Genomic DNA, 19865 nt, shown 5'->3' with positions numbered 1-19865 from the left:
CTTCCATTTTTTTTTTTATATGAGTGAGTAGTAAATTTAATCTTATTATATTTATTTTATATAATTCAATAATTATAATAGGAAGGAGAAATTTGAATCTTAAATGTTATGAATACACCAAAAAATGTCAACCAGTTTAATATTATATATATATATATATATATATATATATATTTATATATATATATATATATATATATATTTTTTTTTTTTAATTTTTTCATGTAGGGTAAACACAACATGTTATTAAAGTAAATTATTAAGGTAATTTACTTCACATGGACCTCTATTATATTGCTAATTTTTTTTAATAAATTTTAAAAAAATTTCCTACATGAGACTCTATTATTAAAACTTTCATAAAATTTAATAGAAAGTTTCATTATTTTATTTTTAAAATATTTTTTTCGCTTTTTACTTTTGAAAATAATAACTTATTATTCTCTCCTCATATGACTAGTAAAGTGTTTGAGATCCAACTTCGATGAATATTTGAAGAAGTTGAGAAGACTTTATGAGGAAGAAAAGCAGAATGATGTTTAGCATGTACGCAACACAGCTCACCAAACTACATAAGTCAAGATATCCCACGAGTGTCACTCCATTGGTCACCTTCTGTAAGTCTGTAAGAAAGATTTTTTCTGTTTTGCAAGACTGCTGCAACTGTGTGGCTGTGTATTGGGATGAAAATTAGAATTTTTTTTTCTTTTTTATTTGTTGAGATAATTGTTAAAATACCTTCATTTTAAAGATGCTAATTTGCTAAATGTGTAATTATTGTAATTTATTGACATGTATTTGTAGATTGTATTTAATTTAAATAAAAATTGTATTTATTTTTAGACTTTATATAGGTATATTATCAGGGATGGGGGGCCAAAATGGCAAGATTATTAAAGAATTTTCAAATTATTTAAGATATTTTTTTAAAAAAATTATAAAATTTTTCAAAAATTTTGGGGGGCCAAGGCCCCCTTGGGTCCTCAAGTGGCTCCGCCACTGATTGGTGATACAAATACAATCCCCAAAATCCACAGTGAGAGTTATTATCTTCCTTTTCATTTCAGTTCTTTACCAGTCATGGTACCCAAATAATCCATTTTCAATATGTACTCCTAAGCCTTTCAAGTATGATAACTTGCATAATGTCCCATGGATTTTCAAAATATATATAGTTATATTAGATTCTTTAGTGGAGTTATAGTCATCAGTTACAACCAAATTTGTTGCTAAATTATGTCAATTTTTAAGATGTGTATTTGAAATTGGTTTTTCTAAAAGAGTTTGAGTGATGTATTTGAAAAGAATACTAACTACAATTTAATTAAAATTTGTTTTTTTAAATAAAATTTGACTCAAAAAAATTAGGTCATTTTTTCCTGTTGGAAAAGCAAAACATGTAAAGCTAGGATTTCTCCAAATTGATTTGAAGGCTAGAAATTAATGGAGGGGTTTCTAATTATAACAATTTTAATTGACAACTAAGTTGAAATTCCATAATTAACCTAATTTAGAAAAGTGTGTGGAAGTTGATATATATATATATATATATATATAAAACAAGTCTCCCCATATTCTCAATAATTCATTTGTCAATTTAAAGATGAATAGTGAACACTAAGAGAGATTTTAATTTTAAATTTGGATAGAAAATCTCAAGAATATGGTTAGTTCGTACAGTTTGATCCAAGAGAGTGGATGAATTTAGAGTAGGTCTTGGTTAAAGATTTGTTAAAATTGTCAAGCATATAGTTCGTCAAGAATTCTATAAGTAATGAGTAAAATTTTATGGTGTTTCATGACTATGGTTTGAACTTAAATTAATTGATTGTCGAGCAGTAATGTGACGTTATTTGTAGTGTTTATGTATGTGATTCTAACCTCACATCTCTCCTCCCCAATATCTACCAATTAAATAATAAATAAATAAAATGGTGAACTTCATAGCAGTTGCCATGTACGTGTTTCACAAAAAAGAGTTAAGGAAAGAATCAATTTTGTTGCAAGGAAAAGCATCATATGCAAAAGCTTATGATTCCTAACGTCTTGATCAGATGGAATTAATATCTCAATTTTCCATGGTTAAAGAAATAGATTCCATATTTTATAGGTAAAGATGTAGAATGGATTAGAATAAGTAGTGAATAACTATTTGATTCAAATGGTATCAATTAAATAAACAAAATGTGCTTGGAAGCAATTTTTTGTGTTTCATGCTACCTTACAAAATTAAAAACATTCTTTATAGTTAATTCCTAAGTGCAATGCATAATGTCTTTTTACTGCCAGTGGAGGGTGATGAATGAATCACAAATTATGCATCACATTTCCTGCAATAGCATGGTTTTGGCAAGATGAAGTAACTTGCTTGAGAAAGGTAATTGCGCGGGATCTTCTATGGTCAAGTCTATAACTCTGACTATGAGTGTCTTGCACGAGATATGGAATTTTTCTTTTCATTTTTTTTTTTTTTTTTGTGCTTTTTCCTTCTTTGGAGAAGTTACAAGTTATGGTACGTGCATGTAAAGTTATTCCTAGTTAGAACCAATGAAAAAAGCTTGGTTATTCACTTTGTAATTGAGTTTGGAGGAAAAGAAATGTCTATGCCACCTTTAGATTTGTAAACGTAACTAGTCTAGATGAGTACAAAGGTGCTTAATTAAGTTTGGTTATTCACCTTTCTCAAAAAAAAAAAAAAAAAAAGGTTTGGTTATTCACTATTTTATTGAGTTTGAGTCAAATTTGAGCTAAAGACCGGAACTCAAATTTTATGCATGCCTTTCCTTAATTTTTCAAGTGATCTTTAACTTCTTTCTCAAAAAATAAATAAAAATAACAACAACAACAACAACAACAATAATAATAATAAAGATGGTGATTTCTAACTTGTTCATCATTTTTTGTTGAGTCAGTTAATTACATAGCTTGATACAAATTTGACTTAAGAAACCCATCTTTGTTTTATTTTTCTTTTTTCTTTTCTTTTTTTAATAAAAAAATTGGTACAGTTTCAGCCTTTTAATGAGACTATTTTACTATTTGTGTGGGAGGGTAGTCTCATATAATATCACCTCATCCAAAAAACAACTTTGAAACACCATAAATCAACAGAGTAATAGATTGAACATAAAACTTCAAGTTTATGCTACATCCTAAACTAATGAACTGGCTACCCAAATATTCCTTGGGGGTTGAGAAACCCATCTTTGTAAAACAAATCTATCATCAAGCTATATTCTACATATTTTTTAATTAATTTATACTTTAATAGTTATGATTTTTATAAACAAATTAAATAAATTGCATTAACGGAAACAATAATTTCCTTAAACATGTTTCTCCGAATCATACAAGCACAGACGAAACAATAATAATGCTAGGGATGGCAATTTAAATCCGACCTGTGGATACCCGGCCCGGCCCAACCCTAATAGGCTGGATTTTACCCGGTCCGATAAAAAATAGGGTCGGATATGGGTTTAAACCCCCCCCCCCCCCCGAAGCAGGTCCGAGTCGGGTTCGGGTTTTTATTAAAAAACCCGAAACCCGACCCGTTTATGACCTGGTTACCCTGAAATTACAAAAAACCCCCCTTATATATATAGTTGTAATGTAAACCCTATTTCCCATTTTCCCTAACCCAGCCGCCTCTCATAATCTAATCTTATTTCCATTTCACGCCCTCAGCCTCACATCTCCAGCTCACAATCTCACTCACTCTGTCTCAGCTCTCTCACTCACTGTCTCACACGGCCACAAGCCCACAAGCAGTCAAGCATAGGCAGTCCGTCGCCGATCTCACACTGTCGCCACACTGTCACAAGCCTACAGCTCTCTACTCTCTCAACTCCGTTCAGCCTCACTATCGCCAATCTCACTGTCGCACAACTCTCTTCCCCTCTCATCTTCCTCGCACATGGCCTCACGGCCTCGCTCCACCTCGATCTCCATCTTTTTCTTTTTTTTTTTCTTTTTTTTTTTTTTTCTGGGTTTAGTTCGTCTCAAATTCTCAATGTGAGTTTGTGTTTGTGATTTTGAAAGGGAAAATCATAGGTCTAAAATTTGTGTTTAGGATTTCTGTGTTTATGTTTGTGATCGTGTTTGGATTTGTGTTTGTGTTTGTGATTTTGGGCCGGAAAATCATAAATCGAAGTTTGTGTTTCTGATTTTGGGCTTGGTTGGGCAAGAGGGACGGGGCCCACGGGGCCCGTGGAGGCCCGACAGGGCGGGTTTGTGGGTTAAGAAAAAAAACTCGTTTAATAAACGGGCCGAGTTCGGGTTTTTGAGATAAACCCACGGGTTGGGTCTAGATATGGAAAAACCCGGCCCGAACCCGACTCGTTGCCATTCCTAAATAATGCTCTCTCCATATGCTGATTACTTTAGAAGGACTTGCAATCTATAGTTGTTGGAAAGCTGGTAATGGTAGTGCTTACTATAAAATAATATGATGTGACCAGTTTTTTAAAGGAAAAAAAAAAATACAAGTTTTCTATGATTTTACATTCCTTTGTACCAAATCATATGTTTCGTCAAGGGATTCGATTTCTACTGGACTTTATTTTTGTTGAGAATCGATAGACTATTATTTCATTGAGACTCTCAATAATTAATCAAGCATATCTAGTCTAGAATTTGTAATTTAGGTGAACTGTAAAATGATGTGTTAATATAGATACTTTTTTCTGTGTCAAAATAGTATTTGTTTTAGCACAACTAATATTGGTGCTCTAATTAATTCATACTTTAATAGTTTTGGTTGTTATAAATAACTAATAAAATGCATTAACAAAAACAATAATTTTTCTTAACCATGTTTCTCCATGTCACACAAGCACAGACCTAACAATAATAATGCGCTCTCCGTGTGCTGCTTAGTGCTTACTTTAAAAGGACTTACATTCTATAGTTGTTGAAGCTGGTATAGGTAGTGCTTACTATAAAATAATATGATGTGACCAAATTCTAAAAGGAAAAAGATATACATGTTTTCTATGATTTCACATTCCTTTATACCAAATCTTATGTTTCATCGTTGGGTTCGAATTCTACGAACGACCAATGAGATATCTTTCTTTCCCCCCAAAACAAATTTTTTTTTTTTTTTGGGAGAATCAATAGACTATTATTTCATTGAGAGTTTAGTAATTAATCAGGCATATCTAGTGTCTGTTTAGGATCTGCTTATTTAGCTAAAACTAAAAAACTTTTTATTGAAAGTTGAAAGCTCAAATTTGTGTGAAAACACAAGAGCTGTTTAGACCCCTAAATTAAAAATTACAGTTCGATTGATTTTACTCTAACTTAAACTAAGTGCAGAATAGAGTAAATGCGAGCAAACAAACAATATAACTACTCTAAGCCATATTCATCAAATAGCAACAATGAAATGAAAGCTAAAAGAGTAGGGAAGAAGAATGCAAACACAAGATAGCAACCCAATGTGTTATCGAAGAAGAAACCGAAGAATCTGGTGAAAAACCTCTTTGCCGCCCTCTAAGCGGTAAATCAATTCACTAGAGAATGAGTTGGAGTACACGAATAACAAAAGACCCTCCAAACCTAGTCTACCCTATGTATTTGAGCCCTCCAAACTCCTGCTACCAACTGACTTGATGAAACCTTGTCTTCTCTAGCTCTCCAGATCACGCAATTCAGCCTAATTGCATCCACCAAACAAATGGCTTCTTCCAATACTTCCCAGTAACACCAAACCTCACTTTACACTCAAGATGGGTGTGGTAAGTGTTTGGGTTATCAACCTCTTAAGGATTTGGATATGAAGAGGTAGAAGTTAAGGAAAATCACAATGGATTGTGTAGAGGATTATAGGTATGATAATCTCTAACTCTCAAGAGTTATGGCTAGGGTTCTCTCTCTAAAAAGCACTCCTCACAATATGTGAGTAATGATGGTATATATATAGTGTGGGTGAAGACATAGTGGAGCAGATATGCCAAAATAGCAAAACAAAATGTTTTGGAGGTATCTCACAAGAAGGCCTTACCCACGAAATACTTGCGAAAACCAGTTGTCATGACTCTTTGCATTCCTGTCATGTGCTGAGCACATGGCTTCACTTCGTGGGAAGTCTTCTCGCGAGCTACCCATGAAAACTTCTTTGATCTTCAATGTAGTCTTAAGTCTTCACACTCTCTCTTACACACAACCCATACAATGAAATCCCACATGAAATACAGGGTACATAAGATTGAACAAAATTACAATCAAATTTGGCACGGAATTAAAACCAACACAAAATAGTTGTAAATAACAACTTTACAATCTCCCCCTTTGGCTATTTCATGACAAAACCTCTACAACAGACTCTAGACTTAAATGTGAGTTTAAGAACACTGGAAAAATTCACTCACACCTAATCTAGAAGCTGTGAATCACTTGCACGTATACACCTGTATCCTGAAACACTCGCACACAAACAAAACTTTTATTAAGCTTATGACAAGTTGCATACACAGTATGTATATGAGCAAGTAAAATTTGATCAAGATAATAAACAATATATAAACAATTAAGTATAACTTGATCAAACAAGACCAGTCATTAAAGAATGACTACAATGATCATTTAACTAGTAAATGATCATTCGGACATGCAATGCAACTAAGACCAATGCAAAGATCAATTGCATGTCCAACACATAACCAATGCGAAACACAAGAAGTATTTTCATCAGGGATACAAGATCCAATAATGGCACAAGTGTGTAGTATTAAAGATAATGCAACAAAATCTAAAAGTACTTAAAAACGCTACAAAGCAAGGATACAAAAACAAAGTACTAAAATAAAGTGAAGTTTTAAACTAGAGTACTTTAAAAGTTTTAAAAGAAAGCAATGTAAATATCCAAGAGTTATAAAAACTATAAAGGAAAACTAACAAACTGTAAACTGGACAGTAAACTAATAAGCTGTAAACTAGACTAGCCAAACAATGGTTGACTATCCAAAAGTGTGTATCAACTTTCTCCTTTTGAGCCCACAAAACTCCCCCTTTCAATATGCACACTTCCTTTCTTATGATGCTCTCCCCCTTACTATATGCTATAGTCCAAACTATATAGTTAGTTGCTCTTCCCCTTTTTGACACGAATAGCTAAAGGCTCTCCTCTAGCTTATGTTGAATCTCATCTAACTGTGTTTCAATGGTTGTTAGACGCATTTGAACCTGGTTGTTGGTGGAATAGATAACATTAGCAAGGCCTGAAATATGTTCATGCAAACCCTCAACCAAGATAGTTAACCTATCGGAATGAGAGCTAGATGGTCTTGATTGAGTGCTAGTAGACTACAGCTCAAGTGTGAGGAGATGCAGTCTCGGGATGCCCGGGGGTAGTGTGAACAGCTGAGCAATGACCAGAAGGAGTGGCATGTGGGAAAGATTCACTCTTTGGTGTTTTGGAGGGACTTTGCTTTTCCAATTTAGCAAAAGAGTGACTTTGCCTCATTTGGAGAGACACCAAGGATATTGGGCGTTGACGAAGTAGGATAGTTCCATCTTTTGGTGGATGAACACCTTTAACTACCATGATTTTCATGATAAGATTGCAGAAAAGAAGACACATTTGTGCTGTTGTCCATCCTGTTGTTTTCCCCATAGTTTGGAAAATGTGAGTGCAAATATCAATCGGAGTTCCTGTGATGAGATCACATAAAAATTGTGCTCTTCCAAGATTGATGAATCTAGTGTTGGTCAGTAGATAAAGGTTGGAAAACATGATCAGTGTGAGAGTTTTTAGTTCTGGTCCAAACTTCGCAATTCCAATGGACGTGCTTTTGGTTGAGACGTCATGATCAACTCCTAGAATGTGAAGAATATATGTCACTGGAGGAAGTCTATCATCATATAAAGAGATATCCACATTTGTTGGTTGATTGATGTGAAGGATCTTTGCAAGATAGTCCGAAGTGATTATAAAATCCTTTCCTCGAACCCAATACTTCAGTTCAGCTCTGGTGAACCTAGCATTCAAGTAGAACTCCTTAACCAATTCATCAACCGTATCCTCAAAGTTTCCAAATAGGTTTGACCAATCTTTGTCCGCAAAAATCTTAGGGATAAAAGTGGATCCTAGGGTGTCAAACCTTACAATCCGTTCCACTACAGTAGGTGCATTCTTAAAAATGCTAGAGAAAGTGTGAGAATCCAAGGGAATCTTGAATCTCTCGCTATTGGAGTCATCGGATGAATGTTGGGTCCTCTTTGATACAGGGGATGACATAAGGCCAATCACATGGTCTTTACCGCGAGAGGAACGACGATACATCTGCAAAAGAACAGTCACATAGCAAAGAAGCAAGAGTAACAACACAAAGACAATAACACAAACTTGATTAGTACCAAGTTAGTCCATAAAATAAACACAAAAGTCCTAAAAGGAACATAAATAACGTCACAAAATCATGTTGTATGAGCTAAACATGTAAGAGCATAAATCTAGCATGATTGAAATGCAAAAACATGACAAGTGAACAAGTGCGTGCATCAAGTGTGCATATGTGATGCATGTGCAAAGCATGACTAAGCACATTTTGGTCAAAGTGTGTAAAACACATACCCAATGATTAAAACATGATAAACATGTATAATTATGGTAATCCCCAAAATTTGGTACTCATTGGAGTCCAAAACAACACCAAAATGTCATTTGGGCATTTTATCAAAAACTTGGTATGCATCAACACAGCTAGCATGTAAACAATGCATGAACATGTGTGCATCTTGCCTAAATACATGTTAAAATGTCACAAGGGACCAACATAAACACACAAAAAAATAATAATAAAAAAAAATAAAAAACCAAATGGGACAAAGCCCAATCAAGAAATTAAAAAAAAATTACAAAATTTAAAGTTTCCAACCCTTTTTCAAAAATGAACCCAACTCAAGCAAAACCTAGAATTTTCCACATAATCTAAGGAAATAAATAAAAAAGATTGAATAAACATGCCTTAGAGATGATTTTGAAATGATTGCACTTGAGATTTAGTTGGGTTTTTGAGTGAAAATAGGTTTTAGATAGAGAGAGGCTTGAGGGGAGGCAAAGTGAGGGAAAAACAATTGTGTTTGAAAAACTATCTACATCAGCCCTTTAAAATTGAAAACACGTGTTTTTTCACGGGTTAGCTTCTCGTGAAGTTACTTGCGAAAAATGCCTCTGAAGCACAAAAATTTTCGCGGGTAGTCTTTACTCGCGAAATAGTCGCGAGAGTTTTTGTCTGAAATTTTGTGTTTTCATTTTTTGCCTAATCCATTTTCGCGGGAAGAGTTTAGTCGCGAGCTTCTCACAAAAATGCCCCAGAGGGAGTTTTTGATGAAAAACATGAGTAAATGCAATTTGAACAGAAACTCAAAACACGAAAGCATAAAAACACTTTCAAAATCATTAAAAAAATAATAAAATTTTTTAAAAAAAAAAAACTCAAAAATCTTTTTGGGTTTGATCGACAAGAAATTGAGTATACACATCATATTTGAACATGTACAATCACACAAATGAAATAAGCATTCATTGAACAAAAGTCTTGTGTGCTTTGTGTGTGTATCAAATGTGGAATAGTCCTTAGTCTAAAGTGAAACTTCAACGATCAATTCAATCAAGTCATACACAATTAGAATTAAGTCAAGTGGTCTATCTCAAATATAGAAATGAACATATATGACCTCCCACAAGAAAATGATTATATATCTTGGAAGCTTTACTTTTGGCTTCTTTCAACTCATAACTTTTTGATCATTTATGAACAATACATCTCATTTTGAGATTAATGCTTGAAATTTTTGATATTTCAATTTTTAGAGTAAGCCTTTGGCTTTTTGGGCACCATACATTTCAATACAAGTCACTTTCCTTTTTTCCTAATCAAATACTAGTATGTACGACAGTTTTTGCAGCTCATTATCTTTTATTAAGATTTGACATCTATTGAGTTATAAAGCAAAAACATAAAGGAGTGGAAAGATATATAGGCACAAGTCTATACATGTATCAAAACCATTAAGACCACTGATTAATCATTCATGACAAACTTGAAGATCGATTTACAATAGTCATACATAGATGTCAAGATTTTTCTCACAAAGATAGATGTGCATACATGACAAGCTTAGCTTGAAAATGCACTACGCCATTAGTACAAAGGTACTAGGCCAAACTCATGTGATAAACACAATACAGGCGATCAAACCTTTTAGAGATTTTTCAATTTTTGTGGATTTTTGAATTTTTCAACACACTCAAAAACAAAATATGAAAAGTAAGATCAACAAAAACAACAAGTACAAAACAAACTTGAAAAGAAACGTGCTAAAATGAGAAACATAAGCAAATAACCAATCAAAGTCACATCATATAGGAAGAATTGATGCATGGACATGGTTTAATGTTTATGCATGTGTACCCTTCTTCACTCACACGGCACGTGCGTTTGGGGTGATATCCCTATAGGATTGGGTACTAGAGCTGTGATTCTGAAACCTTCGGCTGAAGCTTGCCAAACAAGAAGTGATGGTATCTATTATCTTCATCATATCACCAAAACCAGAATCAGCTTCTCGCCCTTTTGATTGCATGGCATTCCAATTCCCTTTTCCTTGTCCTCTTAGCCTTTGAGAATCTGCTTTCTTCAATGCATGAAGTTTATAGTAGTTAGGTCTTGTGTGTCCTCGAACTCCACAATCGTGGTAGAAGTGTTGAACATGAGGACCTCTTTGAGGCTTTGGGAGAGATTTCCCTTTAGCCTTGGATTTGGCCATAAATGGATTTTGAGGTTTTGTTAAAACCTTTTGAGCAATTTTGTTAGGTTCTAAGACTTTAGGAATTAATGTATTAGAACTTCACTTTGTATATGTTGGCAAATCATAATTAAAACACTTAGTCTAGGTTTAGACTTGCTCAAAGTTTGGTTAAATTAAGTTTGGAATCAAATAATTGTAGAAAATTACTATTCAATTTCTGCAAGGCTCGATCGATCGAAAATTAGATTCGATCGATCGAAAGTCGCATATCAACAAAAATCAGCAAACGTAAAAAGGCCATAATTTATCCGTTTGAAGCCCAAATCGCAATCCCTTTTTTCCAGTATTTAAAGGACATCATAAGCTAATCCTAGGTAAGGTTTTCAAGGCTTTTTAGAGAGAGAAGAGTGTGCCCCTTTTGTATCTAGGGTTTTGTATCCAAAAAACTCTCTCATATCTTTTACCGATGCTATTCCTTGAAGAATCTCAAGATCCGATATTGTAAAAGTTGTTGCCTTCTCTAGTCATCAAAGGTGCTGATAATCTAAACCTTCAAGGGTGGTCTTGGAGTCACAAACAGGAGAGTTTGTATTTTTTTTATCACAAGTGTGGGTGCTTGTGTTGCAAAGGCCAAGGAAAGAAGTAGTCCATGGACTCAGAGCTATTATGGGGTTATGGTAGTAAGTTTTTTACTTGAGGTAGTAATAGGATGTTAGTGGTCTAAGTCTTATTGTACAAACTTTAATTCTTTCATAGTGGTTTTGCTTTTTACCTTGAGGATAGCTAGGTTAAATCCTTCTCAGGTTTTTTACCGGTTTGGTTTTCTTGGGTCATCATATCATTATGTTCTTTATTTTTCCACTACTTTACATGATATGATTGTTTTGTTTTAACCTAGATTTGAATAATAAACCTAAGTATTCACTTGATTAATTAATTAGGTTCAACAATCTAGTTTATAGGGATCTAAAAACATACAAGTTCCATTTGGCTTCTTCTCCACTTTTACATTCTCAACACTTGGAGTCGCTATCATTGGTTCCTTGGTTTTAACAAATTTCATCTCCTTTGACACATTGGCACTTGAACTACTCTCTCTGGAATATCCTAAGCTGCTTTTGTCAGAAAAGGGCTTTTGATGTGCAAGCACTTCATCAAGTTTCTTAGAGGCAACGCGCTCCACTTTGGCATTAGCTTGAATCACTTCAAGCCCAAGAAACTTGATCTTGGAGTAGGCTTCGGTTAGTTCTCCATTCAATGCCTTAACTTCACACTTTGTTTCTTTGCACCACATGAGTATACTCTTGTAGTCTTGTTTAGCTATCTTCATTTTTTTGAAGGCTACCTTAGCCACTCTAGCATACTCTCCGGTTTTCTCAAGAAGAGAATTATAGGGTTCTTGCAATTCCTTGGTTCCTTCATCTTCATCATCGGATTCTTCCCCAATTCCTATAGACTCTAATTAGATGTGCTCACCGTCTTCCACTAGAAGGCTTAAATCTTCTAATGAGTCTATGGGTGCAATGGCCATAAATGCGGAGTAATTTCCTTCTCTATTACAACTTTATTTCGAATCAGAATTGGAACCATTCGAGTCACTCAGGGTGGTTGCAAAGACTTTACCCTTTGCTTTCAAATACGTGGGGCATTTTATCTTCACATGCCCATGCCCTTGCACTCAAAGCACGTGACCATTTGAGATGGTGAGGAATCTTTTGAATCCTTCTTCTTGAAGTATTTCTTGTCCTTCTTGAAATTTGAGAATTTGCCCTTCTCAAAAGACTTTCCATTTCACTTGAACTTTAGGAACTTACAGAAGTTCTTAGCAAGGTACACCACATCCTTTTCAACTTCATCCTCATCCGAGGATTCTTAAGCTTCCAATCTCTCATTGATTGTCTTGAGAGCAAGAGATTTGCTCTTCCTTTGAGATGGTAGAGATAGCTCATAGGTAATTTTAATCTCATCAAGGTTTTTGCTCTCTTCGATGGCAATGACCTTTGCACCGTAACTCTCCGACAATGATCGTAGAATCTTCCTCACAAACTTGGAGTCCTCAGTCTTTTCTCCCAAGTTGAATTTCCCAATCAACACTTCATCTAGCTTCCCATAAAATGAGTCAAATGACTCGTCTTCACTCATCTTCAACTCCTCGAAGTGTGTGGTAAGCATTTCGACTTGGTGTCCTTCACCTTTTTGGTGCCTTCATAGGTCGTCTCCAATATTTGCCATGCATCCTTGGCAATTTTAATATGAGAGATCTTGTGAAATTCGTCAGGAGAAACACCACAAAAAATAGCATTTAAAGTCTTGCTATTAGCATTAGCTGCCGCAAGAGCTGCCTTATCCCATGTGGATTTAGCGGCCTCCGGCCTAGTCCATCCTATCTCGATAGCGTCTCAAACACTATCATCAATGGAACATAGAAATGCCCATATACGGACTTTCCAAAAAGCATAATTACTCCCATCAAAGTATGGAGAAGCATTAAGCGATTGAGATTGATCTATCTCAAAAAGGGTCTAGAATCACACTTAGGTAATGAAACCACAAGAAGTGCACCCGCTTAATACCAATTGACTTGATGAAGCCTTGTCTTCTCTAGCTCTTTAGATCATGCAATTCAACTCGATTGCATCCACTAAACAAATGGCTTCTTCCAATAATTCCCACTAGCACCAAAACCTCACTTTACACTCAGGATGGGTGTGGTAAGTGTTTTGGCTATCAACCTCTCAATGATTTGGATATGGAGAGGTAAGAGTTGAGGAAAACCACAATGGATTACGTAGAGGATTGTAGGTATGACAATCTCTAACTCTCAATGGTTATGGCTAGGGTTTTCTCTTTAAAAAACACTCCTCATAATATGTGAGTAATGATGATATATATATAGTGTGGGTGAAGACATTGTGGAGCAAATATGCCAAAATAGCAAAACAGAATATTTCGCAGGTATCTCGCAGGAAGGTCTTACCCCCGAAATACTCGCAAAAACCAGCTGTCATGACTCTTCTCATTCCTGTCATGTGCTGAGCACATGGCTTCACTTCGCAGGAAGTCTTCTAGCGAGCTACCTGCGAAAACTCCTTTGATCTTCAAAGTAGTCTTGAGTCTTCACACCCTCTCTCACACAAAACCCATACAATGAAATCCCACATGAAATACAGGGTACATAATATTGAACAAAATTACAATCAAATTTGGCACAGAATTAAAGTTAATACAAAATAGTTGTAAATAAAAACTTTACAAAAGTAATGTAGATAAAGGTAAAAGTTAGCTGAAATAGTACAGTGAGACCCATAAATAGTACCAAAAAGTATAGTGGGGCTATAAATAGTAGCAAAAATAAGCTGAATAGTAAAATAAGCTAGCAACTTTCATTAATGCCAAACACACACTAGTCTAGATTCCGATGGTTCTGAATGAATAAACATATATTTTCTTTTAAATCAAACTTTATTCCATGTCAAAGGAATCTGTTAACAGGAAATATAAATTGATAATATTAATTACCTTTATCATTTTTTTTTATATATTTTAAAAGCACTTTCTTTCATTTTAAAGAAGATTTTATGAAATAATATAACATGTGCATGGGATGGAGAATATAAGTTTGAGACTTTGGAGTAGAAAATATAGCAGCATGTGCATGGGGTAGAGAATATAACATGTGAGGGTGAACAGTTTTGTTCTTTGTTCTTAATAAAGTTGCCGTCTTACTTTCAAAAGAAAATCGTATTTTAACAAGAGAATTAATATCTTATAGATAATTTATTCTAGGAAGATGACAAATGAGTTTGGAAATTGCTCGACAAGAATCAGAAGTGTCAAAAAAACATAGAAGGCTATTGTGTTATAAGGATGCTCTTGAAGTACTAAATGGAGATACGGTATAAGTCCTTTTGATTTACTTTTTCCCTTTTCTCACAATGCAAATGTAATTAAGTTTTTCTCAGTATGTTTGATTTATCTTATTAATGTTGAAGATGATTTTGTTTTAAATTTAATAATCATATGTTCCGTTGTCAAACGTAATTCATGTGATTCTTTGTCCAATTAGGGATTAGATGAAATTTGAGGTAGAACATTGTCCTTGCCACAACCAAGAAAGATGCAATTGGGAAAGATGAAAAGTCTCAAATATTTGACAATTCGTAATGTAATTTGTGAAGACCTTAAATCTCTTCCCAATGGGTTAGTGTTACTTGATTGGAATGAATTTACTTTATCATCCTTGCCATCCACCTCTAAACCTACAAAACTCGTTGCACTTAACATGCTAGAGAGCCACATTGAATTGGACAAGCATTTCGAGGTATAATCATAGCATTTATAAATTCTTATTAGGTTTTTTTTTTTGTTAACAAGTACCTTTAGAGAATAAACTAAGGTGCATATTATTTTTTTCTAAAACCAAACCATGCATTTCGAGGTAAAATAAAATTTCTATAACTTTTTTCAATAAATTAAATGAAATCGTGCACAAATATTTAAAAATGTACACATAACCATAAAAGAATTTATTGTGCAAATCAATGAACTATTGACAAATGTTTTTTTTTTTTTTTAAATTTAAAAAAATGTGTAGTGCTATAGATGTTACAAGTTTTACTACATTGAACATACAAACTGATGTATTACAAATTATAAAGAGACAATTCAAATGTTCGTTTATTTTAAAAGTGTGTATTATAATTCATAAACATTTATTATTTCTTAATCTATGCTCTTAGCTTTATTTTTATTTTTATTTTATTTTTGGCCTTATTTTGTTTTCTTTTTACTAATAAATTTCAAAGAAAATTTCTTCTTCTGCAAAGGTGTCAATTCGAAACATTGAAATATATGGATTTCCCACGTTGTAAAAATATTACAAAAATATCTGACTTATCAGTGATTCCCCCAAACATAAAAGAGTTGCAGCTTTATAAATGTATAAATTTAGTCGAGGTTCATCAGTCCGTTGGACTTCTTGAAAAGATTGTATACTAGAATCTCAATGATTGCCAAAGTCTTAGAATTTTACGAAGAAAACCCCAGTTGAAATCTCTTAAAAGGTTATCTCTTTGGTTATGAAGGTCTTGAGCAAGGAATGGAAAGATTAGCGTTGCTTTTATCAATAGGATATCTAACTCACCTTCGTGAGTTATCAATAAGTTTAAAAAACATGAAAGATGTTCCAAGTAACATCTCTAATTTACAAAATCTTAGGAGGCTCTATATGTTTGATTGTGATGAATTTCCAAAAGTCATGGATACCCCTGGTTGCTTCCCCAATTCAGAATGTCTAGATATATTTTATAGCAACTTTACTATCCTCCTTGAAATTACTATCATATTTCCCCAATTAAAGATTCTAGGGCTTAACTGTTGCTGGAACCTTCTGAAAATTTCAAGATTTCCACATTGTACATACGATGTATATGCAACAGGGTGTAATTTGTTGAATTCACAATCAAAAAGAAGATTATTGAATCAGGTCTCTCTTTCTTTCTCTCAAAGTTTTAGAAATTTTTTTTTTTTAATTGAAGATTATTACTAAATTTGCTAAACTAAAGTTTCTTAATTTTGCTAATGGCAAGCAATTTGGAGAATTTATAGGGCTCCAACAAAATATTGTATGTGCAAGGGGAATATGGCATCAGGTGTGATGCTCCAATTTGATTGATTGTGTGATGTGTGTGGATGTGTGATGAGTCCCACATTGAGTATTTACTAGGTAGATCTATGCTTTATTAACAACTACAATGAGCTTTAATTGTAACTAGTCATTTTGAGGTATAGCATAAATTCGGCTAGTGTTTTGCCACATTTCTTTGATTATATATGTTAGGATGAATTAACGTTTTCTTTGGGGTTTTATATTAAATCCTAGGTCAATGATATTTTGGCTACTGCCTTCCTCATGGCAATATGAGTTTCAATTAATGCAAGGGAATATTAGTGGTTAGAGAAACTTCAATATAGTGTTAAAAGTATTATTAGTTCAGCAAAGTTTAATCCTAGTGAGTCTATTTGTATAGTTCTATAAGCTTTATATTTTGTAGAGGATATTAAGTATATTTTCATGATTGATTATAGGTCCTATTTAAGAGTGTTTTAAGACCGTTTGGAAGTTTTTTTGGGCTGGACTTTCAGAGTGATTCAAGTGTAGTAAGTAATTATGTATAACATCCGCAAGTTTTGTTCTTTAGGTTCTTAGAAGTTAAAGATTTTCAAAAGTTGTGTTTTTAAGCTTACATTTTTAAAAGTTTATCAAAAAGCATTTTTACACTATTGAAAGAAAAATTTCGACTTTTAAATAAGGTTTTAAAGAAAAACTTTGAATTCTAAATAACGTTTTAAACGTCCGAATCTCATTTAAAAGATGAGTTCTAAACTAAACCATTTTCATAAAATAATTGAGATTCAAAGTAAGTTTTCTAAAACGGTTCTTGTTCTTTAAATTTGTTTGTTAAAACCAAGTGATTTCAAAGTTATATTCCTATTCTCCAAATGATATTATAAAATGTTTCTTTTAGCAAATTAAACTTTCAGATTTACTCAAGAATTGTAAAATGTTTATATAATTCCTCGGTTCCTATTCGTTCCCTATGGGAGTCAAGCATCCTTTGATTCTGTTTCAATTCAATATTGTGATATATTCAATATGTCTCTATATCTGGTATAATTGTTAATATTAAGAAAATTATTATATTTTGTATATATTTTGTTTTGTGATATGTGACTCAAAATGAGTGTTTTTTTTAAAATTGATAAGATATATGTGTAAATCCACTTACGGGATTGTATGTGAGAATATGTGTTAATACCTCACCAGTAGGGGTTAAATGTTGGTATCCGCTCACAGGATTGTATGTGAGAATATGTGATGTGTATATGTGACACTGTGCTCTAATCAATTATTTGTATGTGTTTCCGAATGACTTTAAGATTTGATTATATATATGTATTAAGTGGTTCTTTATATGTTTGGAAAACAATATGTGATATTTTTGAGTGAAATTGTGAAATCAAACTCGTGTTTTGTTTGACTCTATTTTATTGTGTATTCTGTATAATTACTTACTAGATGTGTGGCTCACCCCATCAATTACTGTTTTCAGATTAAAGTGTGGTTAGGAGTATGGAACCTTTGGATCGCTTTGTAAGGTGCAAGGTAGAGCGTGGAAGTTGTAGGCGACTTCAGTTTTACTTGAAGACTTAAAAAATTTTAGTTACCTTTATTTTGTAATTCATGTTTTATATAGTGAGATTATTTTCAATTTGTGGAGTTTAGGTTTTTGTAAGAGGTTTTTTTTAAGAGTATTGCTTTTTGGAGTTTTAATTTATTTTGGATTAATTATGTTTATGGAATTGTATAAGTTTAGCAAGTTAGTCATGCATCTAAATTTATGTTCCATGGGCCATGAATTTAGATGCATGACTAACTTGCTGAACTTATATAACTCAATAAACATAATTAATCCAAAATAAATTAAAACTCCAAAGAAACAATACTCTAAAAAAAAACCTCTTACCAAAATCTAAACTCCACAAATTGGAAATAATTTCCACTATATAAGACATGAATTACAAAATAAAGGTAACTAAAATTCTATAAGTCTTCAAGTAATATTGAAGTCGCCTACAACTTCCACACTCTACCTTGCACTTTACAAAGCGATCCAAAGGTTCTATATTCTCAACTACACTTTAATTTGAAAACAGTAATTGATGGAGTGAGCCACACATGTAATAAGTAATTATACATAATAGATAACGGAATAGAGTCAAGCAAAACACGAGTATTTTGATTTTTCACAAGCTCATTCAATGATATCAAAATTAATTATTCCAAAACATATAATGAATCACTTAATACATATGTAATCACATCTAAAAATCATTAGAAAACACATACATATAATTGATCAAAGCATAGTGTCACATATACACATCACATATTCTCACATACAATCCTATGAGCGGATACCAACATCTAACCCCTACTGATGAGGGATCAACACATATTCTCACATACTATCCTATGAGTGGATTTACACATTTATCTTATCAATTCTAAAAACATTCATTTTGAGTCACATATCACAAAACAAAACATATGCAAAATAGAATAATTTTCTTAATATTAACAATTATTCCAAATATAAAGGCATAGTGAATATCACAATATCGAATTGAACATAAATCAAAGGATGCTTGACTCTCTTAGGAAATGAATAAGAATTGAAAAGTTTATATAAATATTTTTTACAATTCTTGAGTAAGTTTGAAAACCCAATTTGCTAAAAGAAACATCTAAAATACCATTTGAAAAATAAGAATATGACTTTGAAATCACTTGGTTTTAAACAAACTTAAAGAACAAGAATCTTTTTAGAAAACTTACTTTTGAAACTCAATTATTTTCGAAAAATAGTTTAGTTTAGAAATCATCTTTGAAATGAAATTTGGACATTCAAAACGTTATTTAAAATTCAAAATTTCTCTTTAAAACATTGTCTAAAAGTTGAAGTTTCTTTTTCAATGATATAAAAATAATGCTTTCGATAAACTTTAGAAAACATAAGCTTTAAAAATATAACTTTTGAAAACCTTTAACTTCTAAGAACCTAAAGAATAAAACCTGTGCATATTATACATAATTACTTATTACACTTGAATCATTCTGAAAGTCCAGTTGAAACAATTGTAGAAAGTGTTGAACCCGAATGGTTCATGGTGTTTGGACTAGTCAAAGTCTAGGCAAAGACTACCAAGGCCATCAATCCATCAATCAGAGAAATTGGACTTCGACAAAATGTGAGCAAACTCCAGGGGATCTACATTCACACATCTTCTCATGGACTAAGATGGTATGCTACTTATGTCCTTAGTTACTTGGAGTGTATGGTTCTCCAAATAACCTGGGGAAAAAGATTGGGAAAGCACTTAATGAAAAGGAAGTACAGATTTAATATATATATACCCAACGAAACAACGTTAAAGCCATCCTATAATATATATATATATATATATATATATATATATTAACCACAATTGAAATTTTACAGCCGTGTTCTTGAATTAGGAATTGAAATTCCATGAATCTTTCAAGA

At 33.0% G+C, this 19865-nt stretch overlaps 1 protein-coding gene across 1 annotated transcript in view; it reads left to right on the top strand.

Moving 5' to 3' along the window:
* Window positions 1-15764, top strand: part of LOC126717760 (TMV resistance protein N-like) — a 48801-nt gene extending 33037 nt beyond the window's left edge. Inside the window, exon 5 of the mRNA XM_050419645.1 lies at window positions 15715-15764. Coding sequence (XP_050275602.1) covers window positions 15715-15756 — 42 coding nt within the window. The 3' untranslated portion in view covers window positions 15757-15764. The remainder of the gene's footprint in view (window positions 1-15714) is intronic.
* Window positions 15765-19865: the final 4101 nt, after the last annotated feature.

This window comes from Quercus robur, chromosome 3, assembly GCF_932294415.1.
Source record: "Quercus robur chromosome 3, dhQueRobu3.1, whole genome shotgun sequence".
Classification (NCBI taxonomy): Eukaryota; Viridiplantae; Streptophyta; class Magnoliopsida; order Fagales; family Fagaceae; genus Quercus; species Quercus robur.
The sequence above is the reverse complement of the archived record's forward strand: the minus strand, read 5'-3'. Positions and strand labels throughout refer to the sequence as shown.